At 44.6% G+C, this 20,117-nt stretch overlaps 1 protein-coding gene across 1 annotated transcript in view; it reads right to left on the bottom strand.

Moving 5' to 3' along the window:
• The window catches only part of psme4a (proteasome activator subunit 4a), a 34,145-nt gene continuing 14,028 nt past the window's right edge, over positions 1-20,117 (bottom strand). Inside the window, exons 20-48 of the mRNA XM_076285790.1 lie at positions 18,144-18,301; positions 17,178-17,273; positions 16,875-16,930; positions 16,515-16,571; positions 16,004-16,059; positions 15,783-15,881; positions 15,527-15,589; positions 15,230-15,325; positions 13,281-13,412; positions 12,083-12,292; positions 11,374-11,510; positions 10,981-11,034; positions 10,755-10,884; positions 10,543-10,624; positions 10,146-10,296; positions 9,546-9,618; positions 8,946-9,071; positions 8,615-8,767; positions 8,282-8,386; positions 8,084-8,175; positions 7,652-7,783; positions 7,066-7,274; positions 6,000-6,085; positions 5,269-5,397; positions 4,664-4,819; positions 2,277-2,439; positions 1,883-2,016; positions 1,350-1,491; positions 1-1,160 (exon numbers count right to left, since the gene is read on the bottom strand). Coding sequence (XP_076141905.1) covers positions 1,357-1,491; positions 1,883-2,016; positions 2,277-2,439; positions 4,664-4,819; positions 5,269-5,397; positions 6,000-6,085; positions 7,066-7,274; positions 7,652-7,783; positions 8,084-8,175; positions 8,282-8,386; positions 8,615-8,767; positions 8,946-9,071; positions 9,546-9,618; positions 10,146-10,296; positions 10,543-10,624; positions 10,755-10,884; positions 10,981-11,034; positions 11,374-11,510; positions 12,083-12,292; positions 13,281-13,412; positions 15,230-15,325; positions 15,527-15,589; positions 15,783-15,881; positions 16,004-16,059; positions 16,515-16,571; positions 16,875-16,930; positions 17,178-17,273; positions 18,144-18,301 — 3,270 coding nt within the window. The 3' untranslated portion in view covers positions 1-1,160; positions 1,350-1,356. The remainder of the gene's footprint in view (positions 1,161-1,349; positions 1,492-1,882; positions 2,017-2,276; positions 2,440-4,663; positions 4,820-5,268; positions 5,398-5,999; positions 6,086-7,065; positions 7,275-7,651; positions 7,784-8,083; positions 8,176-8,281; positions 8,387-8,614; positions 8,768-8,945; positions 9,072-9,545; positions 9,619-10,145; positions 10,297-10,542; positions 10,625-10,754; positions 10,885-10,980; positions 11,035-11,373; positions 11,511-12,082; positions 12,293-13,280; positions 13,413-15,229; positions 15,326-15,526; positions 15,590-15,782; positions 15,882-16,003; positions 16,060-16,514; positions 16,572-16,874; positions 16,931-17,177; positions 17,274-18,143; positions 18,302-20,117) is intronic.

The following is a 20,117-nucleotide window of genomic DNA, read 5'->3' as shown; positions in this document are numbered from 1 at the left end:
TGCCATACAGTTCTTTATTACAAACACATTTATAATCAGTTTTCATTTAAAATAAAAGCAAATTGTGGTAGGGATTCTAAAAAGGGAGAAAACAAACAAAACCTCTGAAAACTGGTTTTGGCACTAACCTACACAATGCGCTTGTCGGAAACTAAACTAAACACACTTTTCTGTGTTTTCTGCAAGTCGCAAACAGGAAATGAAGTGATCTCACTGTGATTATTATTAGTTAATAATAATAATAAAAAATGCCAAGTACTTTGGGAAGTTCAATGGGAGTCATTTGGACATTTATATGGTTTACCCATAAATTTGTGATGTTTTTTTTCTTTCTTTTTTTTAGAAAACATTTCTCACCACAAGTGGCATGCTTTCTCAGCTTATCACTGAGGTAAACCGCCCTCTCTACAGCATGCAGCTCATGCTGAATCTACTAAAACCGTCATCAAACTAAACCTGCAAATCATTCTCAAAACAAAACAAAAAATAAAGGAGAAAAACACCAGCAGTTCTTCCTAATATTGCACTTCATATCAATAAATAAATACTGTAGCTTCTACTTGTGTCTCTCTAATATATACACGTGTAATACAGTATAGTCACATGTACAGTATGCATACCAATGACTTGATACAAATAGTTTAACAACTGAAGATGCCCACAAATTCAATGTCAGCTGTGAGGTCTTTGCAAAACACTGTGCTCAAAAATCCATACATGTTGGATCTACTGACAAAACACTGTTGTGCACTCAACTGAGCACAAACATCCAGACACACACACACACACAGATACACACACACGCGCACACACACACAAAATCACAATATCAGATCAAGAGTGAAGGAAAAAACTGTACAGCATATTACATATTGCAGGTCTTGTACCCCTGCTTTGCATAATCCTTAAATATTAAGTATATAGAAAAAATATCAATTTATTGCTAGGGTTCAGAAACATTCAGATCATCTCTCTTTTGTGTATTTGAAGCTGTCATAAATGATTCTGCCGATCTGCATCACGAGTGCTGGTGTGGTCTCTCAGCAGCTAGTCTGACCAGTGCTGACGCAGAGGCAAGGTCATCTCCACACTCCTCTTCAGTCGATTAACACGAGTCCATTAGAAAACAAAACAAAACAACTTCAAAGTTTCTTCACATTCTAGACCAGCAAAAGAAAAGAAAAGAAAAGGGTTAGAGGGTTAGCACGTGCCACTCATTTTTTTTCCACATTGATGTATTGTACGTGTGTATGTGAATTTTACACTTGTTTGATCTGTTCCATAAACAATGCTGAACAGTGATTTGGGGAACTCATTTGTGTGTTGGGTCTGATGGTTGTGCAGCGTACCTAAGCACTATGCGTAGTAGCATGGGGACACAAGCAGGTCCGTCAACACCACCAGCTGGTCGTCCGTAAACTGCTGCTTGTGCTCCTGCCAGTTGTCGTGATGTGTCCGACGGAAGTTGGTCAGCGTCTTCTTTACAGTCATCTAATCACACACACACACACAACACACACACAACACACACACACACACACACACACACACACACACACACACACACACACTTTCAGTTATTAATCCCAAAGAGTAATGGTCTAGTTTTAAGTGATTCTGACATTTATTTTTCAATATATCTCTCAAAAGACAACAGTCAAGCAGCTCCTACAAAGTGAAATGTATTCACAAAATGTTGATGTCATGATGAAGACTTAATGCTGAAACGTGTTTTTTTTTTTTGTTTTTTTTTTTAAAAGCTTAAAATAAACAAGCCATAGAAATAAAGGAAATATATAAATAGTGGTAAAATCCTGCTATGCTAAAACGGGTGAGTTCAACAGAGGAGTTTGCTGCCCTGTGGGTCCCTGTTGCTCCTCACCTCTATGGGCTGGGTGTCGTTTAGGTGGATGCTGAGGTCCATGAGCAGCTGTGGCATCCAGGTGGGCACGTCGTACGGGCTGGAGAGGATGCAGGCGCTCAGGCCCAGCACACCTGCATGCCGACGCACCAAGTCTGTAGTTCATGCATACACAGACACACACACACACACGCACATACGCATATGCGCGCACATACACACACACACACACACACACACACACACACACCCATAAACTAAGATTAACAAATAAGGATTTTACAAAGGATTGAGAAAATTGAGAGTACCCACACAAGATACCGAGGAGAATTTCCGAATGTTATTTAAAACAACCCCCACAATCTCTACATCACAGGGGAAAGCCCCTAGACGTGAAGTGGGACATGAGCATTACCGGCCGAGGGGATGAGGTCAACGGCTGAGCCCAGCTCCCGCCGCTTGCGCTTGGGCAGTCGAGTCTTGCTGAGAGCCTCAAAGTGGGCCTGCATCTCAGTGTCCATGCTCAGGAAGTTGCACTGGAGGAAGCCACTGAGGGTGGTGGCTGCCATCTCTCTCACCTACAACAGAGGAGCAAGATGGCGGTGCACATGAAACAAGGCTCCGAAGAAAACACGCTGCAGGCCTGGCAGGCTCAAAATGAACAGGACGAAGTGTTTGGTTTGGAAAATGTTTGGTGCCCTCTATGTTTGGTACATTCCGCACTGTGTAATGATGCAACACCGTGGTAACTGTCCCCTTTATCACCTTGCTATGCATAAAAAAATCTCATTCACTTTTATTAGCTTCGATAAGTACCCTAATAAATTATCAGAGAGAAAGAGAGAGACTAAAAGACAAAGCCAGCAAGGTACCAGGAAAGAGAAATGGATCTCCCTACAAGAGGACAGCAAGGTTTTCACAGACAGAAGTAAATACACTGCTGACTGATGAGCGAAGGATAAATGAACGACACAAAAACTGATGAGTAGAATATCCCACAACCTCCTGGTCCCCACTTCTCCTCCTACGGTGTTCTGACATTAGAATAGTCTTTCTTGGCTCCTGGTTATACATTATTGATGCTGCTCTCCTTAGTGCTTTTCAGAGACTCATTTGTCTTGGAACATTTGGGAGGGAAAGGGAAAAAAAAAACCTTGAGATAACAATTTGTCACAGAGAGAGGGGGAGGGAGAAAATAGAAAAGAGCGGGCACAGGATGGAGAAAGAGAGAGAGGAGCCATGCAACCAGGGTGAGGTACCGCAAGCCATCTGAAGCACTCGGCTTTCTTTACACAACACTGAAAAAGGGGGGGGGGGTGGTCATGTAACAACGGAGCATCATCTCAGGAGTTGTGTTGAAGGAGAGTTTTCTTGAACAGTCCTCTTTCTATTGAAAAGTGTCTGCAAAGAAGAAGTTTTACTACATTAATACAAAACTCTCTCTCTCTCTCACACCAATACGAAGGGGAACTGACTATCATCAATGCACTTACAGATATGCTACTATCAGTCTGGTGGAAAATGTAACTTGGGTTAACCTGTTCACAACAGAAGCTTAAGGTGCAGTTCCTGTAGCGGAGATGACGACAACCCAATTACTCTCCTCGGGTGCAGTGGAGAGGTATGGCCAGCACTGCTGTTGCAGCTCTATAGTATACAGCTTACGCATAGGGACTCTGTATTGATTCACCTTCTGTGTACACGGGGGAGCGTGCGTCAAATATCCACCAAGGAAAAGATGTATGGATGATGGAGGGTGAGGCAACCGGTAACAGTGTGACCCCTCACCCCATTTCCTCTTCTGTTTTGTCTTGACAGAGAGAAAAGGTAGTGGGGTAGGGATGGGGGGGACGCTACCTTCCCCTTTCCCCTATTACACCCCCCCCCACACACACACACACACACACACACACCACCCCTCCTCTCCTCAGTGCAAATCTGAAAGCCGATCGCCATGGCAACAGAATAACCCTGCAGCCAAGGGGGTTGCTATGGAAACAGCGAGAGAGGAGTTAAAAAAAAAACAGGGAGAGAGAATGTGCTAGGGAAGGAAGTACACTGGAGCGGAGGGGGAGTGCTGAATCACTGAAAAAAATACAGATGAGGGAGGGAGAGAGAGAAAGAAAGAAATAGAGAGAGGGAGAGTCGGACAGAACCACAGACAGAAAGACGGCAGACACACTGGCATCACGCCCACATACATACGCAAGCAGCTGCATACCTCATCAACTTGCATCAATGCTATGTGGCCCCTCACATAAGCCCTCTATGTACGTAAACGCTTTCCCACAACTCTCCTTCAAGAGCTCAAATCAGAATTATAGAACATTATCTACGAGTCCATCCTGGTAGTGACCACACCATTTGTCTGTGTCAATGCTGAGGCAAAGTATGTCCGACAACAGATCAATAACGCCGTCTGCATTGTAATGTCTGTTTGCATGTCGTCTAGAAATAGCTCTATTCTTCAGCTCCCGTCAATGCAACTGCTACCTGAAACTCATGTACCTATATGTGTGTGTTCAAATATAGTGTGTGGGTGAGTATGAAGGTGTAATTTACGTCCGCATGATTTTGGAATTTGTGTTTGCATTTGCAGCTGTGCATGTATTTGTGTGCATGCATGACTGATGGATGTAGCATATATATATATATATATATATAGATATATATATATAGATAGATAGATACTTTATTGATCCTCAAGGGGAAATTCAAGAAATATATATATGCTATATATATATGCTTGTGTGTGTGTGTGTGTGTGTGTGTGTGTGTGTGTGTGTGTGTGTGTGTGTTCACCTCTAGCTGCTCGTCCGCCAGCAGTCGGATGACCAGCGCTCGCACGTCACAGACAGCCTTCCTGTCGCTCATGAAGGTGAACAGGTTGTAGAACACCATGATCTGCAGGTAGCTAAGCACCGTGTAGCGCGCATGCCACGAACTGCTGCCCGCAATCTGAAACACACACACGCACGCACGCACGCACACACACACACACACACACACACACACATGCTGTCAACATCAAAAAAGCACAAAGAAAAATACAGCTGTGCAGGCAATAATGCAAGGTGTTGGTTAATATATTAAATGTTACTCCCAATTAATGTTTAAAAAGTTATTTATTATGAAAAGTTATAACATTATTTCACCTCATGAGACACTAATACATAATTTATTTTCTTTCTTTTTTTCTCTTTCGATCCAAAAATCTCTTTCGAAATCCAAAATGTAAAATTAAAAAAAAAAAACAAAAAAAAAAAAACATAACATACAGTAGAACTATAACATGTCTAACAGGCACCTGAGTGTGCTTTATAGTCATCCCAGAAACAGCAGGTTTTAACGAGAGGTCAGTCAGGAGTGACTGAGCGAGACGCTGGGCAGTGAAGCGTGGGACTCACCTTCTCTAGGACCCTGAGCACCTGGGGGATGTCCTCGATAAAGAGCAGCCCCTGGGATATGAGCGTCAGGCACGTCTTCGCATCCTGCTTCATCTCGTCGTAGCTGTCATCGTTCTCCACTGGAGCAATCTGCAGTGAGACAGAGAGAGTGAGGCAAGGCCAAATTCAGTTGAGTTGATCACCCAGTTCATACAAGTTGGCATGCTGTCCAAATTTAATGTTTAATGTAAATGAGAGCAAGAGAAGAGTAAGGAGAAAGAAGAAGAGGGGGGGGGGGTGAGAGGTGTAGCAATGAGAGAGAGAGAGCGAATGAGCGGGTAAGAGAGAGAAGAGTGAGAGAGGTGTAGTAATGAGCGAGAGAGAGAGAGAGAGAGAGAGAGAGAGGGAGAGAGAGAGAGGGAGAGAGAGAGAGGTGTAGCAACGAGCAAGAAAAAGAAAAAGAAAGAGATTAAGCGAGAGGAAAAGAGAAGAGTGAGAGAAGTGTAGTGAGCCATGGCTGTACAAACACATGATGAGACTGGCATAGACAGGGACACTGCTGTGGCACTATAGCTGGGGTGAGAGGGACGATGGCCAATCACGGCTGGCACCAGGCCGCGTGCGAGCGCCCACAGAGCATCTTGACGAGTGAGACCGTCTTGACTGCTCATGGCACGTGAGCGTGAACTCGACAGGGAGCGTGACTTACGCGAGCGAGCGGGTTAAAGGAAAGCCATATTGGGGCTACTCACTTTAAAGAGGAGAGGCAGCAGCTGCAGCTGCTCAGAGGTGGCCGAGGAGAAACAGCGCCCCGCACTGGTCATCAGCCACTTCAGCACTGCAACGCACAAACAACCAGGTCACACGCCGACAAATGCTAATCCGTTACAACACAGTCTGCAGGCCAGCACATAACATTGTGCAGAAACACAGAATTAAACACAGATCGGTCCAACCTAACAGACACAGGTTACAGTCAATCGCAGCCACACATAATCACACACAAATTAAACACCAATATATACAGTATATATATATATATATATATATATATATATATATATATATATATATATATTTATTCCACTGCTTGGTTGAATTTCCCATTGTCCTACGTAATTTAGAACGACCATTAACCGTATGTTATCTGCACACCTATGAAGTAGATCAATTTTTTTGGCCGTATCACACTTGTATATTGTGTGAAGTTTAAAAGAACTGTCACGTTGCATCCGAGCTGTAAAATGCAGACGTTCAGAACATGGCAACATTGTAGCATATGACGGAGGTGTCTTTTAGCTAGATGGATGACAGCAGGCTAAGTAAAATAGCGATGTTTCAAAGCTAAAGTTCATCAGAATCTTGGGATACGCCCGCTTGACAACGGGAGAGATAGAACTAACGACTGGCCTTTGGCCGTAGCAACCATCCATTTAGAACTAGTAACGGCAGTTTGTCCTGTGAGTTGAGAAATTAGTTGATATGTGTCGGAAGAAATTAGTTCTACAAACAAGACAGTTTTAGCGATTAAAACGTTTAAATTGTAACAGGAAATGAACACAACGCAAGTGGCAACAGAAGAATAAGCGGGATAATGGACTCCACGGTGGTCTGTTCACAGAAATTAATGCACTTACGAGGTTTAAACGGCCCTCCACTTCGCGTCGGGGCCGTTTTACAACCTCGACCGTGCATTAACTTCTGTGAACAGACCACAGTGTTGTCCATTATCCCTTACATATATATATGAATGAGAGAGAGAGAGAGAGAGAGAGTCCTGAATTCCGTACATATAGTCATGCTACACCTGAGCCTTACCGGTCTTAAGGAGTTTGATGGCCTGCGTCCGCTCATCCTGCTCACCCTCACTGCCGCCCTCGATCACATGGTTCTGGATCTCCTCATCGCCCTCCATCAGCGGCCGCAGGCGAGCCAGGATGCGCTCGGTGAACTCTGAGGTGCGCGGGGACGCCGTCTGGTGAATGCGCGGCAGGTTCACATCGATCATGAAGATGTAGGTGAGCACGCTAGCAGGTGAACAACCACATATGGAGAGAGAGAGAGAGAGAGAGAGAGAGAGAGAGAGAGAGAGAGAGACAGAGAGAGAGAGAGAGAAGAGAGAGAGAAGAGAGACTTTAGTCAAAAGACCCCGAGTGATGAGGCTGGTCTAAAGGGTTATTTAAGAAGGCAGTTAAAGGGTATTTAAGAATCACAACTGCATTATCCACCAGCATTATCCATCACCTCCTTCCACCACCATCCACCTTTCTGCATTGTCATTCATATAAGCCATTTTGAATTGCATCTATGCCTGTGTGCCTGCGTGTACGTATAAAACATCCCTGCTCTTGTTTAACGGTGTCCAGTGTTACTTTGGGCTCACAGCTCTGCTTGCTGGTCTTACCTGCCTATCCTCTCCCTGACATTCTTGTAGACCTGCGTGAGTTTGGGCTCCAGGTACTGCAGCAGGCGGTGTAGGAGCTCCGGGACTCGCCACTCCTGCTGGGCCAGACCTCCCTGCAGCACGTACAGACGGCTGGACAGACCAGAGGAAAGGAAACACAGGAGGACAGGACTGTTAGGTGAATGTTCGGACATTTGGACATTTGGATATTTTGCTATTTAAAACTTGATATGATATTTTGCTGGCAATTAATTTATTCTGCTACTGGATAGTAAGTAATACAATGTCCACTACTGTATAAATATGACTGCAACTATCATTATTGTTATTAAGTCATTGTTGATTAATCTCTCAATTGTTTTCTTGATTAGTCGAATAATTGTCTGAGTTCTGAGGTGAAACTAGCTTGAGGAGGCGGTAATGTGGACTCACCAGGCGTCCACAAAGGAGCCTCCCTCTCCATTCACTGGAGACTCCATCAGCATCTCAAACAGCCAGTGGAGCTTACGAGGGTCTCGGCTCTCCTGCAAACAAGAGCAACAAGAAGAATGTCACACCTCTTAACTCTGCTTACACAGCAGAACAACAGCGTGATGGCTAAGCCAGGTTTATCGTCTTGGGCACACATACACAGGCCGTGGCGATGCAGGTGCCCCAGTCTCCATAGGTTTCCACAGTGATGTTGGATAAAGCTTTGCGCAGCATTGGGCACAGCAAAGCCCACAGTTTCTCCACCTGTAATGGCAAACACATCTGAAGTCAGCAGACTTAACTGACTGAGTAATATTTTACCAAGAAATTTTGACATAAATGACATGAACTCACTACCGTAATAGCGTGTTGCCTAAACAGGGACTACCGTGGCTGTAGGCATGTATGCATATTATGCACATAATGTATCGGTGTGTGTGTTTGCATGCAATCTATATCAGTGTGTGTTGGCTCATGTGTGTGCCTGTGTACCTGGCTGTAGCTCCAGTGTTTGCTGCCTCTGATGAGGCCAGAGATGATCTCCGCCACGCAGCGCTGCGGGCTCTCATGGGTGTCGGCCACCAGCCGCTCCATGTGCGGCCCCAGCACCGGCAGGAAGACATCGCCGAAGTTCCGGAAGAGTCCCTGAGAGAAATACATTCACACACACACACACACACACACACACACACACACACACACACACACACACACACACGCGCCTGTCAAAAACGGCCTCCAAAGAACTATTGTGTGTGTGTGTATGTAGAGTGTGTGTGTGTGTGTGTGTGTGTGTGTGGAGGTGCTACGTGATGATCTTCACCTTGAAGAGGCAGAAGCGGCGAGGGCTAAACTTGTCTTTGCCCTTGCGGTCCTCCAGAGACAGGAACTGAATGAGCTGGTTGATGAACGCGGGGTCAGTGAAATGGTCATAGATGATCTGTTCCCTCTGTAGTGGCACAACGAGACACAAACAAACAGAACTCAACACCGCATCTCCGGTCACTAGTCTCACTAGTGCACATCATGTGTTTGAGTAGGAGTGAGTGCACATCTGTGTGTTGGAGTAGGAGTGAGTGCACATCTGTGTGTTGGAGTATGAGTGAGTGCACATCTGTGTGTTGGAGAACGAGTGAGTGCACATCTGTGTGTTGGAGTAGGAGTGAGCGCACATCTGTGTGTTTGAGTATGAGTGAGTGCACATCTGTGTGTTTGGGTATGAGTGAGTGCACATCTGTGTGTTGGAGAAGGAATAAGTGCACATCTGTGTGTTTGAGTATGAGTGAGTGCACATCTGTGTGTTTGGGTATGAGTGAGTGCACATCTGTGTGTTGGAGTAGGAGTGAGTGCACATCTGTGTGTTGGAGTATGGGTGAGTGCACATCTGTGTGTTGGGGTATGTCAGTGCAGCATTCAGCAGTACCTCATTCATCTCCTCCCTGTTAAGGCTTTGTTTGGGCTGCTCCTCTGCAGGTGCGTACATCATGAGCTTCCTGTGAGCGCAGGAGAATAGAGAAACTCTCGTTAGACCCCTGATGTACTCTGAAGTGTCGTCTCACAGGCAAGTGAGGATGGAGGATGGAGTAAAACATGAGAAGAAATGGCAGCATATTCTACAGCGCATTTCCATCAGTTTGAGTAAAACATGAGAAGAAATGGCAGCATATTCTACAGCGCATTTCCATCAGTTTCTGAATAAAACATGAGAAGAAATGGCAGCATATTCTACAGCGCATTTCCATCAGTTTCTGCTCTTTGATATGAATGTGGATATGAATATGGATAATACGCAGTACCAGAGTCTGAGGAGCAGAGTTGGGAGAGAAACTGGGAGGAAGTGGGATAAGATGCATGAATGTTATAGACCCTTTCAACAATAAAAACAAAAACAATGATTGAACATTCTATTTGGGTCCCAATCTACTTCCTCTGCATTAAGATAACATATGGAATGTTAAAAAGGAAGTCTTGTGGGGCCAACTATGATGCTGATAATGGGGGGGGGGGGGGGGGTCCTTCCTTTGGCCAGCTGTAGTAACCCCAGTGGGTCTTCTCCACAAAGCAGCACTCGTCCCAGTCCTGCTGGGAGCGCGGCAAACGGCTGCTGTCATACATGAGCCACTGGTTGTCCGGCCGGTCACCGGCGATGATCTCATCGGACACAGGCACATCACCTGATAAACACACACACACACACACACACACACACACACACACACAGATGTGAGAACGGGGAAAAATATTGTTGCAGAGCCATTTATGGAATAAACCCATTTCAGTGACAATGAGTGAGTGCACATGCTTGAGGTTACTATAGCATGCATTCTCAAGTCTGCAACAATTTCATTTTTGCATCAGCATAGTGTCCCTGGGCAAGTGTGTCCAGAGCACAGCGGAGATGTGGCTGGGCAGAAACTCACAGAGCTCGTGGGCACTGACGGGCACTTTCTTATGAGGCTTCTTCAGCTGCTTCATAATACCAGCCACTGCCGAGATGGCCACCTTAGGAGGAGGAAAAGATGCAGATTAGCTAATACATAAAACATATGTACACAAACATACAGGCAATGGCAATGCAGATATTTCACACAGGATGTGTGCGTTAGTTGTTTGAAGAGGAGATAGTGCACACCTTGCGCACGAGAAGCGAGTCGTGGTTGAGGCTCTTGACGAAGAAGAGGACGCCGGGGGCAGGGAGAGGGTGGTCGTCCCTCAGCATCAGCGACATGAATCCAATAGAGATGTGCTCAAACTTCCAGGGCCTAGGGACACAGACTGGGTCAGCTGGGTCCTCTCGTCATACACACACACACACACACACACGGAAACACAATACAAGCTAAAAAAGATCCACTTACAGGTTTCTGTCGGTCGCACAGTCCAGAAGATCATGGACCAACTGCTGGTATTTCCTGTGTAGGGTAAGACAATATCAGTGTTTGAAACATATGAAGGGTGACGTGCATTATGATGACGTTCACAAGAAACAAAAATCACCCCACGTATGATCTATAAGCTGATTTTTTAGCTTTACATAAAGGTCAACTACATTTTAACCACTGTTAGCTTGTGTTTAGCAACATCGCACAAGAACAACAGCACACATATAGTGGCAGTTTCATGTAGTTGCCTTTCTTCCTCAAGGATGCAAAGCAATCTCACAGACAAGTACTGCCCTGAGCAGAGAACACTACTCATAGACAGTGCCCAAAGTCCAGAGTGTGTGTGTGTGTGTGTGAAAAGGTACTCACTGGAGGGAGTCCCTGTTCTTCTCCTCCTGAAGGAGGATCCCCTGCTGCACTTTCTCCTCTGAGGGGATGGCTCGGCCCGTCGTTGGGCTTGCAGAGGTCAGGATCTGCAGCGCCAAGCTACAGCAGCTCTCCGGGATCTGCAAAAAGTGTCCACAGTTTGGATACTTTAACTCAAGTCAAGTGACTGGTAGTTAGCAGAGGCTTTTATTTTTGTCCAATGGAACATGGACTCGCAACCGCAGGTCCAGGTTTCAAACCCAGGCTGACCGATTGTCAGGCGGCTACCACTACCACTGATTCTTGATTTTATTATCAATTCATATTTTGTTATATTTGTCCTTTATGCTTTTACTTATGGATGATGTAAAGCACATTGAGTTGATGTGTGTATAAAATACACTTATACAAACAGAACTGCCTTGCCTTGTCCAATAATACAACGAAAACAAAACCAATTCAGATAGAATGGCAAGAACATAGTCTAGTTCAATAAACACTACTAGCAACTACCTCCAATCAAATGCTCTATAGTACACTATACTACAGGTGTCAGAGGTGAGGTTTGTTGTTTCACGTCAGCGTACTGCAGATTAAAACCTCTGAGAAATACATGTGACCTGGAGCTTAGTCTGCTCATTAAGATCCACTGAGACCTTATGCCACTCTGACCACTGACGCTACTGTTAAGCTCTCATTTTTAAGGCCTTACAGAGAAGTCAATGCCGATGGTCTCGTACTGGCGGTGGATCTTGTCGGCGATGTCGTCGAAGAGGCGCACGATGGAGGGCTTCTCCAGCGACATGGCCGTGCTGCGGCCGGAGCGCACGATGGCCGGCCAGGTGAGGCCGATGCAGTCCCAGTACTGCAGGTTGGCCAGGCACACGCCAATGTGGTTCCCCAGGAGACAGTACATGGCACCCTGGAGCGCAGGGGGGAAAATGGACAAAGAGAGGAGAAGGGAGCTTAACACCAATTTGGTTTGGCACAGCAACAGCAATAGAATACATCTATATATATATATATATATAGTATATAACATAAATAGAAATGAATGATGTGTCACTGCACTGAATTTTACTGAGTCACAAGGTTGAGTCAGTGTGGAGTGGAAATCTACAGAAAAGTAAAGTCGGAGGGACTGATGTTCAATATAAACTGAAAGTGTTATGAATCAGACTCATTTCTGTAAATGTACATACTGCGTACTTCTTATGGTCATTTGTGATTTTTGTACCCATGTGTTCCCTGTGTGTGTCTTTGGTCTGTATGCAGTGTATCCATTTTTTATCCTTGAATGATTAGAATTCAATGAAAGCCTGTCTAGAGGCCTTTTGCTTATCACCAGGTGTGAAATGTTAATGTTTGTAGACACAGTGAGGGGTCAGGCCTCTGAGAAACTTCCCAGGAAAGGGGGTAGTTTTAATTAAAAGACAATAGAAGCTGAACAGACTTGATGGCACCAAAAGGCCACATCCCCTTCCCTCACACCTTTACCTTGCATTTTCATACTAGTAGGTCACTCCTTCTCTTTGTTTTTACCATAAAGTTAGTATACACCTCTGTGTAGTCAGAGAATACTGGTGAAAACCCATGATGGGGTGACACAAACATGCATCTCTCCCTTGAGGGGCACTGGCCCCTCATTGAAAAGAATAAAAGCCTGGATCCTGATTTTCCATTGTCCTGACTGAGTCTTAAGAGAAATATGGTAGTAAAAATATGCTATCAAAACTAATGTTAGTGTCAGAGTCAGTGTTTTTTTTTTTTTTTTAATAAATCCTAAAAATGACCTCCTCCTTTCCCCCAATACAGTTGAGTACTTCTTGTGTTTCCATCCTAATATACACAAACACAGTCAGACATAAGCACGGTTGGGAGTGAAAAGGCTGTCTGGAGTGGCATCATACTTTAAACTGCTGCTGAGTGACGTCGGTGCGGCTCGGCTCCAGGAACTCCAGCACTCTGGGGATGAGGTCGCGGCAGCAGAAGTTGTAGGTGCCCAGTGCAGAGAACAGCACGGTCTGGGCTTTACTACGAACCTGCCATGCAGGGGTCAAAACAACCAAAACACGTCAGAATGCCACTCTCAGGAATAACTTAAGCAACAAAAAACCTTTCTACCCCCCTTTAAACTCAAATCAGAGGGATATTAAAAGCAATGATTGACAAATGCATTAACTGAATGGAAAATATGTATATGTATGTGTTGTGTGAATGTATATGTATATATTCTGGTAATACAGTCTTCATGGTGTCTGACTGGATGCATGCTGATAGGCCTAAAGCTGATATGCTCTGCAGGGATGTGTTGCCATTTGTAATTAGGATTAGCAATGTTGCATATGCTGCAACGCAAACACAGCTTATCTCTCTTTGGGCGTCAGCCAAAGCAGACTGAGAGGTGAATTGTGTGTGTGAGTGTGTATTTATACATTTGTAAACATGTGTGTGTGTATGTTTTTAATGATCTGCTGCTAGCCACTGATTCTAGAGATTCTGCTATTCTGATCCTCCTTGATCTCACCGCTGCTTTTGATACTGTTGATCATGATATTTTACTCTCCCGTCTAGAGCACTGTGTTGGGATCAGAGGCACTGCTCTTGAATGGTTTAAATCCTACCTAGCCGACAGAAGTTTCTCTGTCTGCCTGGATGGATCTGTATCCCCCTCTGCGCCTCTTCCTTGTGGTGTTCCTCAAGGGTCTATTCTGGGGCCTATACTGTTCTCATTATACATGCTCCCCTTGGGATCCATCCTCAGAAAATATAACATCTCCTTCCACTGCTATGCGGATGACACACAGATCTACATGCCCCTGAACCATAACGACCCCCAATTTTTTTAAACTTTTATTAGCTTGTCTAGAGGTCATCAAAGCCTGGATGGCTTTACATTTTTTAAATTTTAATGAAAATAAAACTGAGGTCATAGTCTAGTGCTGCTTGTGACACACAAGGTGACTTAGGCCCCCTTGAGCCATTTGCTAAAGATACTGTAAAAAACCTAGGTGTAATGTTAGACTGTAATTTTAAAATGGAGAAACAGATAAACACAGTAGTAAGATCTAGCTTCTTCCAGTTAAGGCTTTTATCCAAGGTTAAGCCTTTCTTATCCCTCAAAAACTTTGAGATGGCTATTCATGCTTTTATTTCTTCCCGCCTAGATTACTGCAACGCCCTATACAGTATCTGGGCATTAGCTGTTCCTCTTTATCCCACCTTCAACTTGTTCAGAACGCTGCAGCCCGCCTTCTAACCAAAACACGAAGGTGTGAGCATATTACACCAGTGCTTGCATCCCTTCACTGGCTCCCTGTCCGTTTTAGAATACATTTTAAAGTTCTTTTATTTGTTTTTAAATCTTTACATGATCTGGCCCCACTGTACATGGCAGATCTACTGAAGGTGCAGACATCCTCTAGGGCTTCTAGGTCTGCTGACCAACTCCGGCTGGTTGTGCCTCGTTCTAGGCTAAAGAGCAGAGGGGACCGGGCTTTTGCGGTGATTGCACCAAAGCTCTGGAACGAGCTGCCCCAACATATACTCCTGGCTCCCTCCTTGAGTGTTTTTAAATCTCACCTAAAAACCCATCTTTATGCCCTGGCGTTTAACACAGTCTGATTGTCTTATGTATTTATTTGTTTGTTTGCCTGTAAATATTGTTATCTTCACTTGTTGTTGTCTTTTTTGTTGTCTACCAAGTCGTACTAATTTGCCTGTCCAGCACTTTGGTCAGCTGTTGTTGTTTTTTAAAGTGCCTTATAAATAAACGTGACTTGACTTGACTATGTGTTTGTGTGTCTCTCTCTCTCTGTGTGTGTGTGTGTGTGTGTGTGTGTGTGTGCGTGTGTCTCACCTGGCTGTAGGTGCTGGTAGACAGCCTCAGGAGATCTCGGAGCAGGTCCTGATGTACACTCCTGTACTCACAGCCCTCCACTGTCAGGTTGCGCAACTGATAAAAAACATGACACACATTTTACACCACTCCCCCCACTTTTGTGTCATTAAACACAATACAGCGTCTGCATGCATAGTCCCGGCCTATGCCATCTAGACGTAGTCCACGAAGAAAAAAACATTGAGCTACAGTAAGTGAAGTAAACAGTGCATTTGCACTGCTGTCAGTCGAGTCAACACAAAGCACGGCTCTTACCTCGTGCTGCAGCATGACCCTGTCGATGAGCAGAGCACGGATGTGCTGCTTGCTGCCATGGAGCTGAAGGAATGAGGAAGAAAGATGGAGTGATGAGAGGTAAATAAAGAGATGGATAGAGAGGACAAGGAAAACGAGAGACAGTGAAAAGAGAAAAGGGAATGAGCAAATACACCTGAAGCCCTTTAAGACCATCAATGAGCTTATATTTAGTTGCATCCATGAAGATGGTTATACAAGCACAAAGGTTGCCTACCCGATTCTCCATGGATTTCTTAACCAGCGTGAAGCTCTTCCAGCGCGAGTCAAACTCATGCTTGTGTGTGCCTTTGAACTGCAGCAGGTCACTGATGATCTGTACAACACAACACAAGGAAACCACAGCGTTATTGAGGCTTCACTCTTCATGGACTCCGCAGACTGTGTTGAAAGCTTGCGCGGAGGTGAAAGCTTGTACAAGCTCCCCCGATGACCCACCTTGATGATGGCAAACAGGGATTTGGTGTCATCTTCTGAGTGCTCGAGGATGTGCTCTAATAAAACAGGAAGAGGAGAGGGGAGATTTTGAGGTCAACTAGGTCAAATATCAAACCCATGTGCTATCTCTTCCTGAAGTCACATGCGTGGGAACTGTCACTGGAGAAGCTCAAGAGCTATGTTTAGCTATCTCTGAAATAGATTTTGAAATTGCTAAATGTCTACAGATTAATGCAGGGTTGCAAAGTTGCTGCATTTACCATCTTCTTCAACAAACCATTTCATTATAAACCAAATTCAACCAGTTCTGGACTGCCTGCCTTTCTACCGCACTGCAGCTGTCAGAACATACAGTCTCTAGAATATATAACCACAAACCACAAACAGGTGGGACATTCTGATGAGGTGGTGTGTATGTGTGTGTGTGTGTGTGTGTACTGTGTAATATATATATATGTGTGTGTGTGTCTGTGAGTGTGTTTGTGTTTGACGCATGAGAATGAGAACTCACTCAGCAACTGCTTCATGACTCTGCAGATGACCTCCCTGTAGTTCTCTCTGGACATGTCTGTAATGAGGAGAAGACAGATGCAGAGATTACAGTATTGCTGGCTATGTCCAATTTGTCAGAGATGTATTTGAAAGTGTCTGTATCTGTATCTGTGTGTGTGTGTGTGTGTGTGTGTGTGTGTGTGTGTGTGTGTGTGTGTGTCTGTATCTGTGTGTGTGTGTGTGTGTGTGTGTGTGTGTGTGTGTGTGTGTGTGTGTGTGTGTGTGTGTGTGTGTGTGTGTGTGTGTGTGTGTGTGTGTGTGTGTGTGTGTGTACGCGCGCAAGAAAGATACACAAGGGGAGCCTGGAAGAGACACACACCATAGACCACTCCTGTGTACAACCTGGTTTCGTCTAGATCCACCATGCTGTGAACCCTGCAGGGACAGAGAGAACAGGCCATGTGAATAATGAGAGGCACAAACCAGCAGCAGGATTTGTTAGATTATTCCTGAATGGTTTAGCAAATGCAACTTCCTCCAAAACCGACCTTAATCTCTCTACGTGCAGTACTTATCACATTTTATTCCTGATTACTGAGAGAGAGAGAGAGAGAGAGAGAGAGAGAGAGAGAGAGAGAGAGACATATCTGCTATAGCCGGAAAACGTGAGTAGAACACTCACAGCTCAGGTACCGGCTCTCCAACCAAGGGGGGCAGGATGCCTCCGGCTCCGAGGAGACAGTGCTGCACAATGGACAGACTCTGCAGGACATCGTCCCTGCGGAGGACAAACACAAACATGAACTCCCCCATCATCCAATTACAGGACCACAGGCCAGACAGCACAGTGTCACTCACCACGCAGGCGATAGGAGGAGGGCGAAACAGAGCAAACATGGGCTTTTTCCCCTCATTAAAAAAAGGAACATTGGGCGCAGCCTTTGCTCACATCATTACCAGTGCTTTTGAGTGTAGTGGTTTTATGAGAGTACACTGTAATGTGTTCCACTGGGGGGTGAAATAGCACTTTGTCTCATCAAGACCTCTAAAACACATGTGCTGATTTGCTCTCTCTGCGACCCTCTGCTGTTTGCTTGTTTATAGTCGAGCGAATATGGAGAGGGAGAATTTTAAGTGTGTTTACTCATATAAAAACAGATCAGCGTTTGTGGGCGGCATTTGTTTGCAAGTGCACACGGTCACTGAACATTGAAAGGACAAAGCTTCATTCAACTCCCCTCCAGGCTCCAGAAATGTTGATTATGTCTTGACTGCCCATACAGATTTGGGCAAGAAGTCTTAGCTGGTGAATGTTACTGATGGTAGCATAGAAGCAAGGTGCTTGCCCTCTGAACAAACAATTCCAAACTTCCTCCAGACCTTTTCCACACTGATTACCCTGTGTGTTCTTTAAGGATGTTACTTTAGGTAGTTTGGTAAAATAAGTGTGTATTTTTTGTTGGGATTTTGAGCTTCAGTATTATTTTCACATGATGAGCTTTTTTTGAGCAAAACATCCAGACGTTCATCCGCATTTCCATACTACTTTCTATACTTTTCCAGGTTGGGAAAACAGCATTTTATGATTCTGTACTTTCCAGCCTCGCGCTAGCCCCCTGTGGATATGAGAAACTTGTGTCCAGCTGACCTGTTCATGTCCTGCTCTCCCTGGGCGTAGCTCTCCAGGCGCTGGAGCTCAGGCTTCAGCAGAAGGTCCAACACCTCGAACACAAAGGCCGTCTCCTTCGCATTGGGCACGTGCCACTTGATGTCTAGGTTCCACAGGTCACCCGGACGACCCCAGTCCTGCACAGCAAAATTGAGAAGTGAGAATTACTAAAAGACCTAAAAGTCCAGACATTACATTAGTCGGGCTTTTTTGGATAATTGAGGAGGGTAAGAAACATTGTAATGACCTACAGTTAGGAACAACTAACTTTATATTGTGATAACAGCATATCTTTCACACAAATTGTATAGAGTTCTTCATACATTCTGTTCCCTGTTCATTTTTAAATATTATTATGTTGTTTTGTATTTATATGTCGCTTTGGACAAAGGCGTCTGCTAAATCCATAACCATAACCATAACCATAACCATACATAAGTCTGGCAGACTGTATTGTACAACCATTTAATTTTGTTTGATAAATAATAATAATAATAATAATAATAATAATACCGTAATTTCCCAACTATTAGTCGCGGCTTAATACATTGATTTTGCAAAAATTCTTCAGCAATAAGGTTAATACACGGGGGCAGTTAATATGGTATTAATATGGCTTTGTTTCTTTTTACTTGCATAAAACACAGTCCTGTGGCTTATATACAATGCGGCTAAACACAGGAAATGAATGTACTATTTTATTTAAAAAGCACCTTTCATGTCACCCAAAGTCACTTGCATACAAATACAATTAATAAAACATAACATATTTACAACCAATACAATAAAACCATGTCACAGTAAATAAGCTAGCTAAAAGACAGTGCTTGATGTAAGCAGTGTGGCTGAATGCGCTTTCTCCCATGGTGCTCTGGTTCATGTTTGGTATTGTGAGTAGACCTGCTGAGGAGGATCTCAGTGAGCGGTCTTGGGTGTAATTCTACAGCAGGTCAGCGAGGTAAGTGGCCGCATGATTATGTAGGGACTTCTATGTGAGCAGCAGCAGGATTTTAAATTGGATTCCGTATGCAACAGGAAGCCAACAAAGTTGGATGAGCACAGTTGTTATATGACTTGTGGATTTGGAGCGCGTTTTTAATTCATTGGAGCTGGTGGAGTAGCTTATTTTGGGATGCCAGAGAAGATGGAGTTGCAATAGTCGAAGCGGGATGTAGCAGAAACATTGCCGAAGACTTGTGCACTGTGCTGAGTGAGGCCTGGGCATAGTCTTGTAATGTAGGTGCAGAAAGGCACAGTGAGAAACCCTGTTGATGTGTGCATTGAAGGAGAGCATACTGTCTAATATTACACACACTTTAATCTTAAATCATTCTATCTAGTCTGAAATACAACGTCAGAGTGATTTCAGATGGCCTCAACTGAAGGCCAGTTCTGAGAAGCTGCTGCTTGCTGGTGCTGTATCACTTTACAGTATCTCCCTCACAGCTATGCAGAGGATCAAATCCTCCTTCTCCTCCCCTCTCCTCTCCTCCTGCTGTCTCCCTCCCTGCTGGAGAGAGACCTAATAGGATAAGGGGCATGGCCAGGTCAACTTGTCCAGGGTTAGTGTGTGTGTGTGTGTGTGTGTGTGTGTGTGTGTGTGTGCTTTGAGGTGTGAGCTGAGGACAGACACACAGACGCTGGTTTCGTAACTGTCTGTATTAACAAAGACAGAGGCTGTCTAGGCCACAACCTGCCCTCCGGAAGGCCAACAGTGACAAATGTGCCACCAGGTGTCTTCAGTTGGTATTTCAAGGCGTCATGACACCTTTACAAGCAATCATATGTGTGATTGTGTAATCCAAGTGTGTAGCCATCAGTGTTCACACCGTGTATGTAGGACAAATGTACCAGCTCTGTAGAGTTTAAGTAGGCTGCTTTGGTTGAGGAGACTATACTCTGAAGTTGTTATATGAAGAGTAAAGTCACTAAGACACACTTCAGTCCCACCAA

This window comes from Alosa pseudoharengus, unplaced genomic scaffold (genome assembly GCF_046254945.1).
Source record: "Alosa pseudoharengus isolate Yale_2024_CS ecotype anadromous, Long Island Sound unplaced genomic scaffold, YU_APseudo_1.1 YU_APseudo_1.1_scf_15, whole genome shotgun sequence".
In the NCBI taxonomy this organism is placed as follows: Eukaryota; Metazoa; Chordata; class Actinopteri; order Clupeiformes; family Clupeidae; genus Alosa; species Alosa pseudoharengus.
Note: the sequence above shows the minus strand (reverse complement) of the source record. Positions and strands in the feature narration are given on the sequence as shown.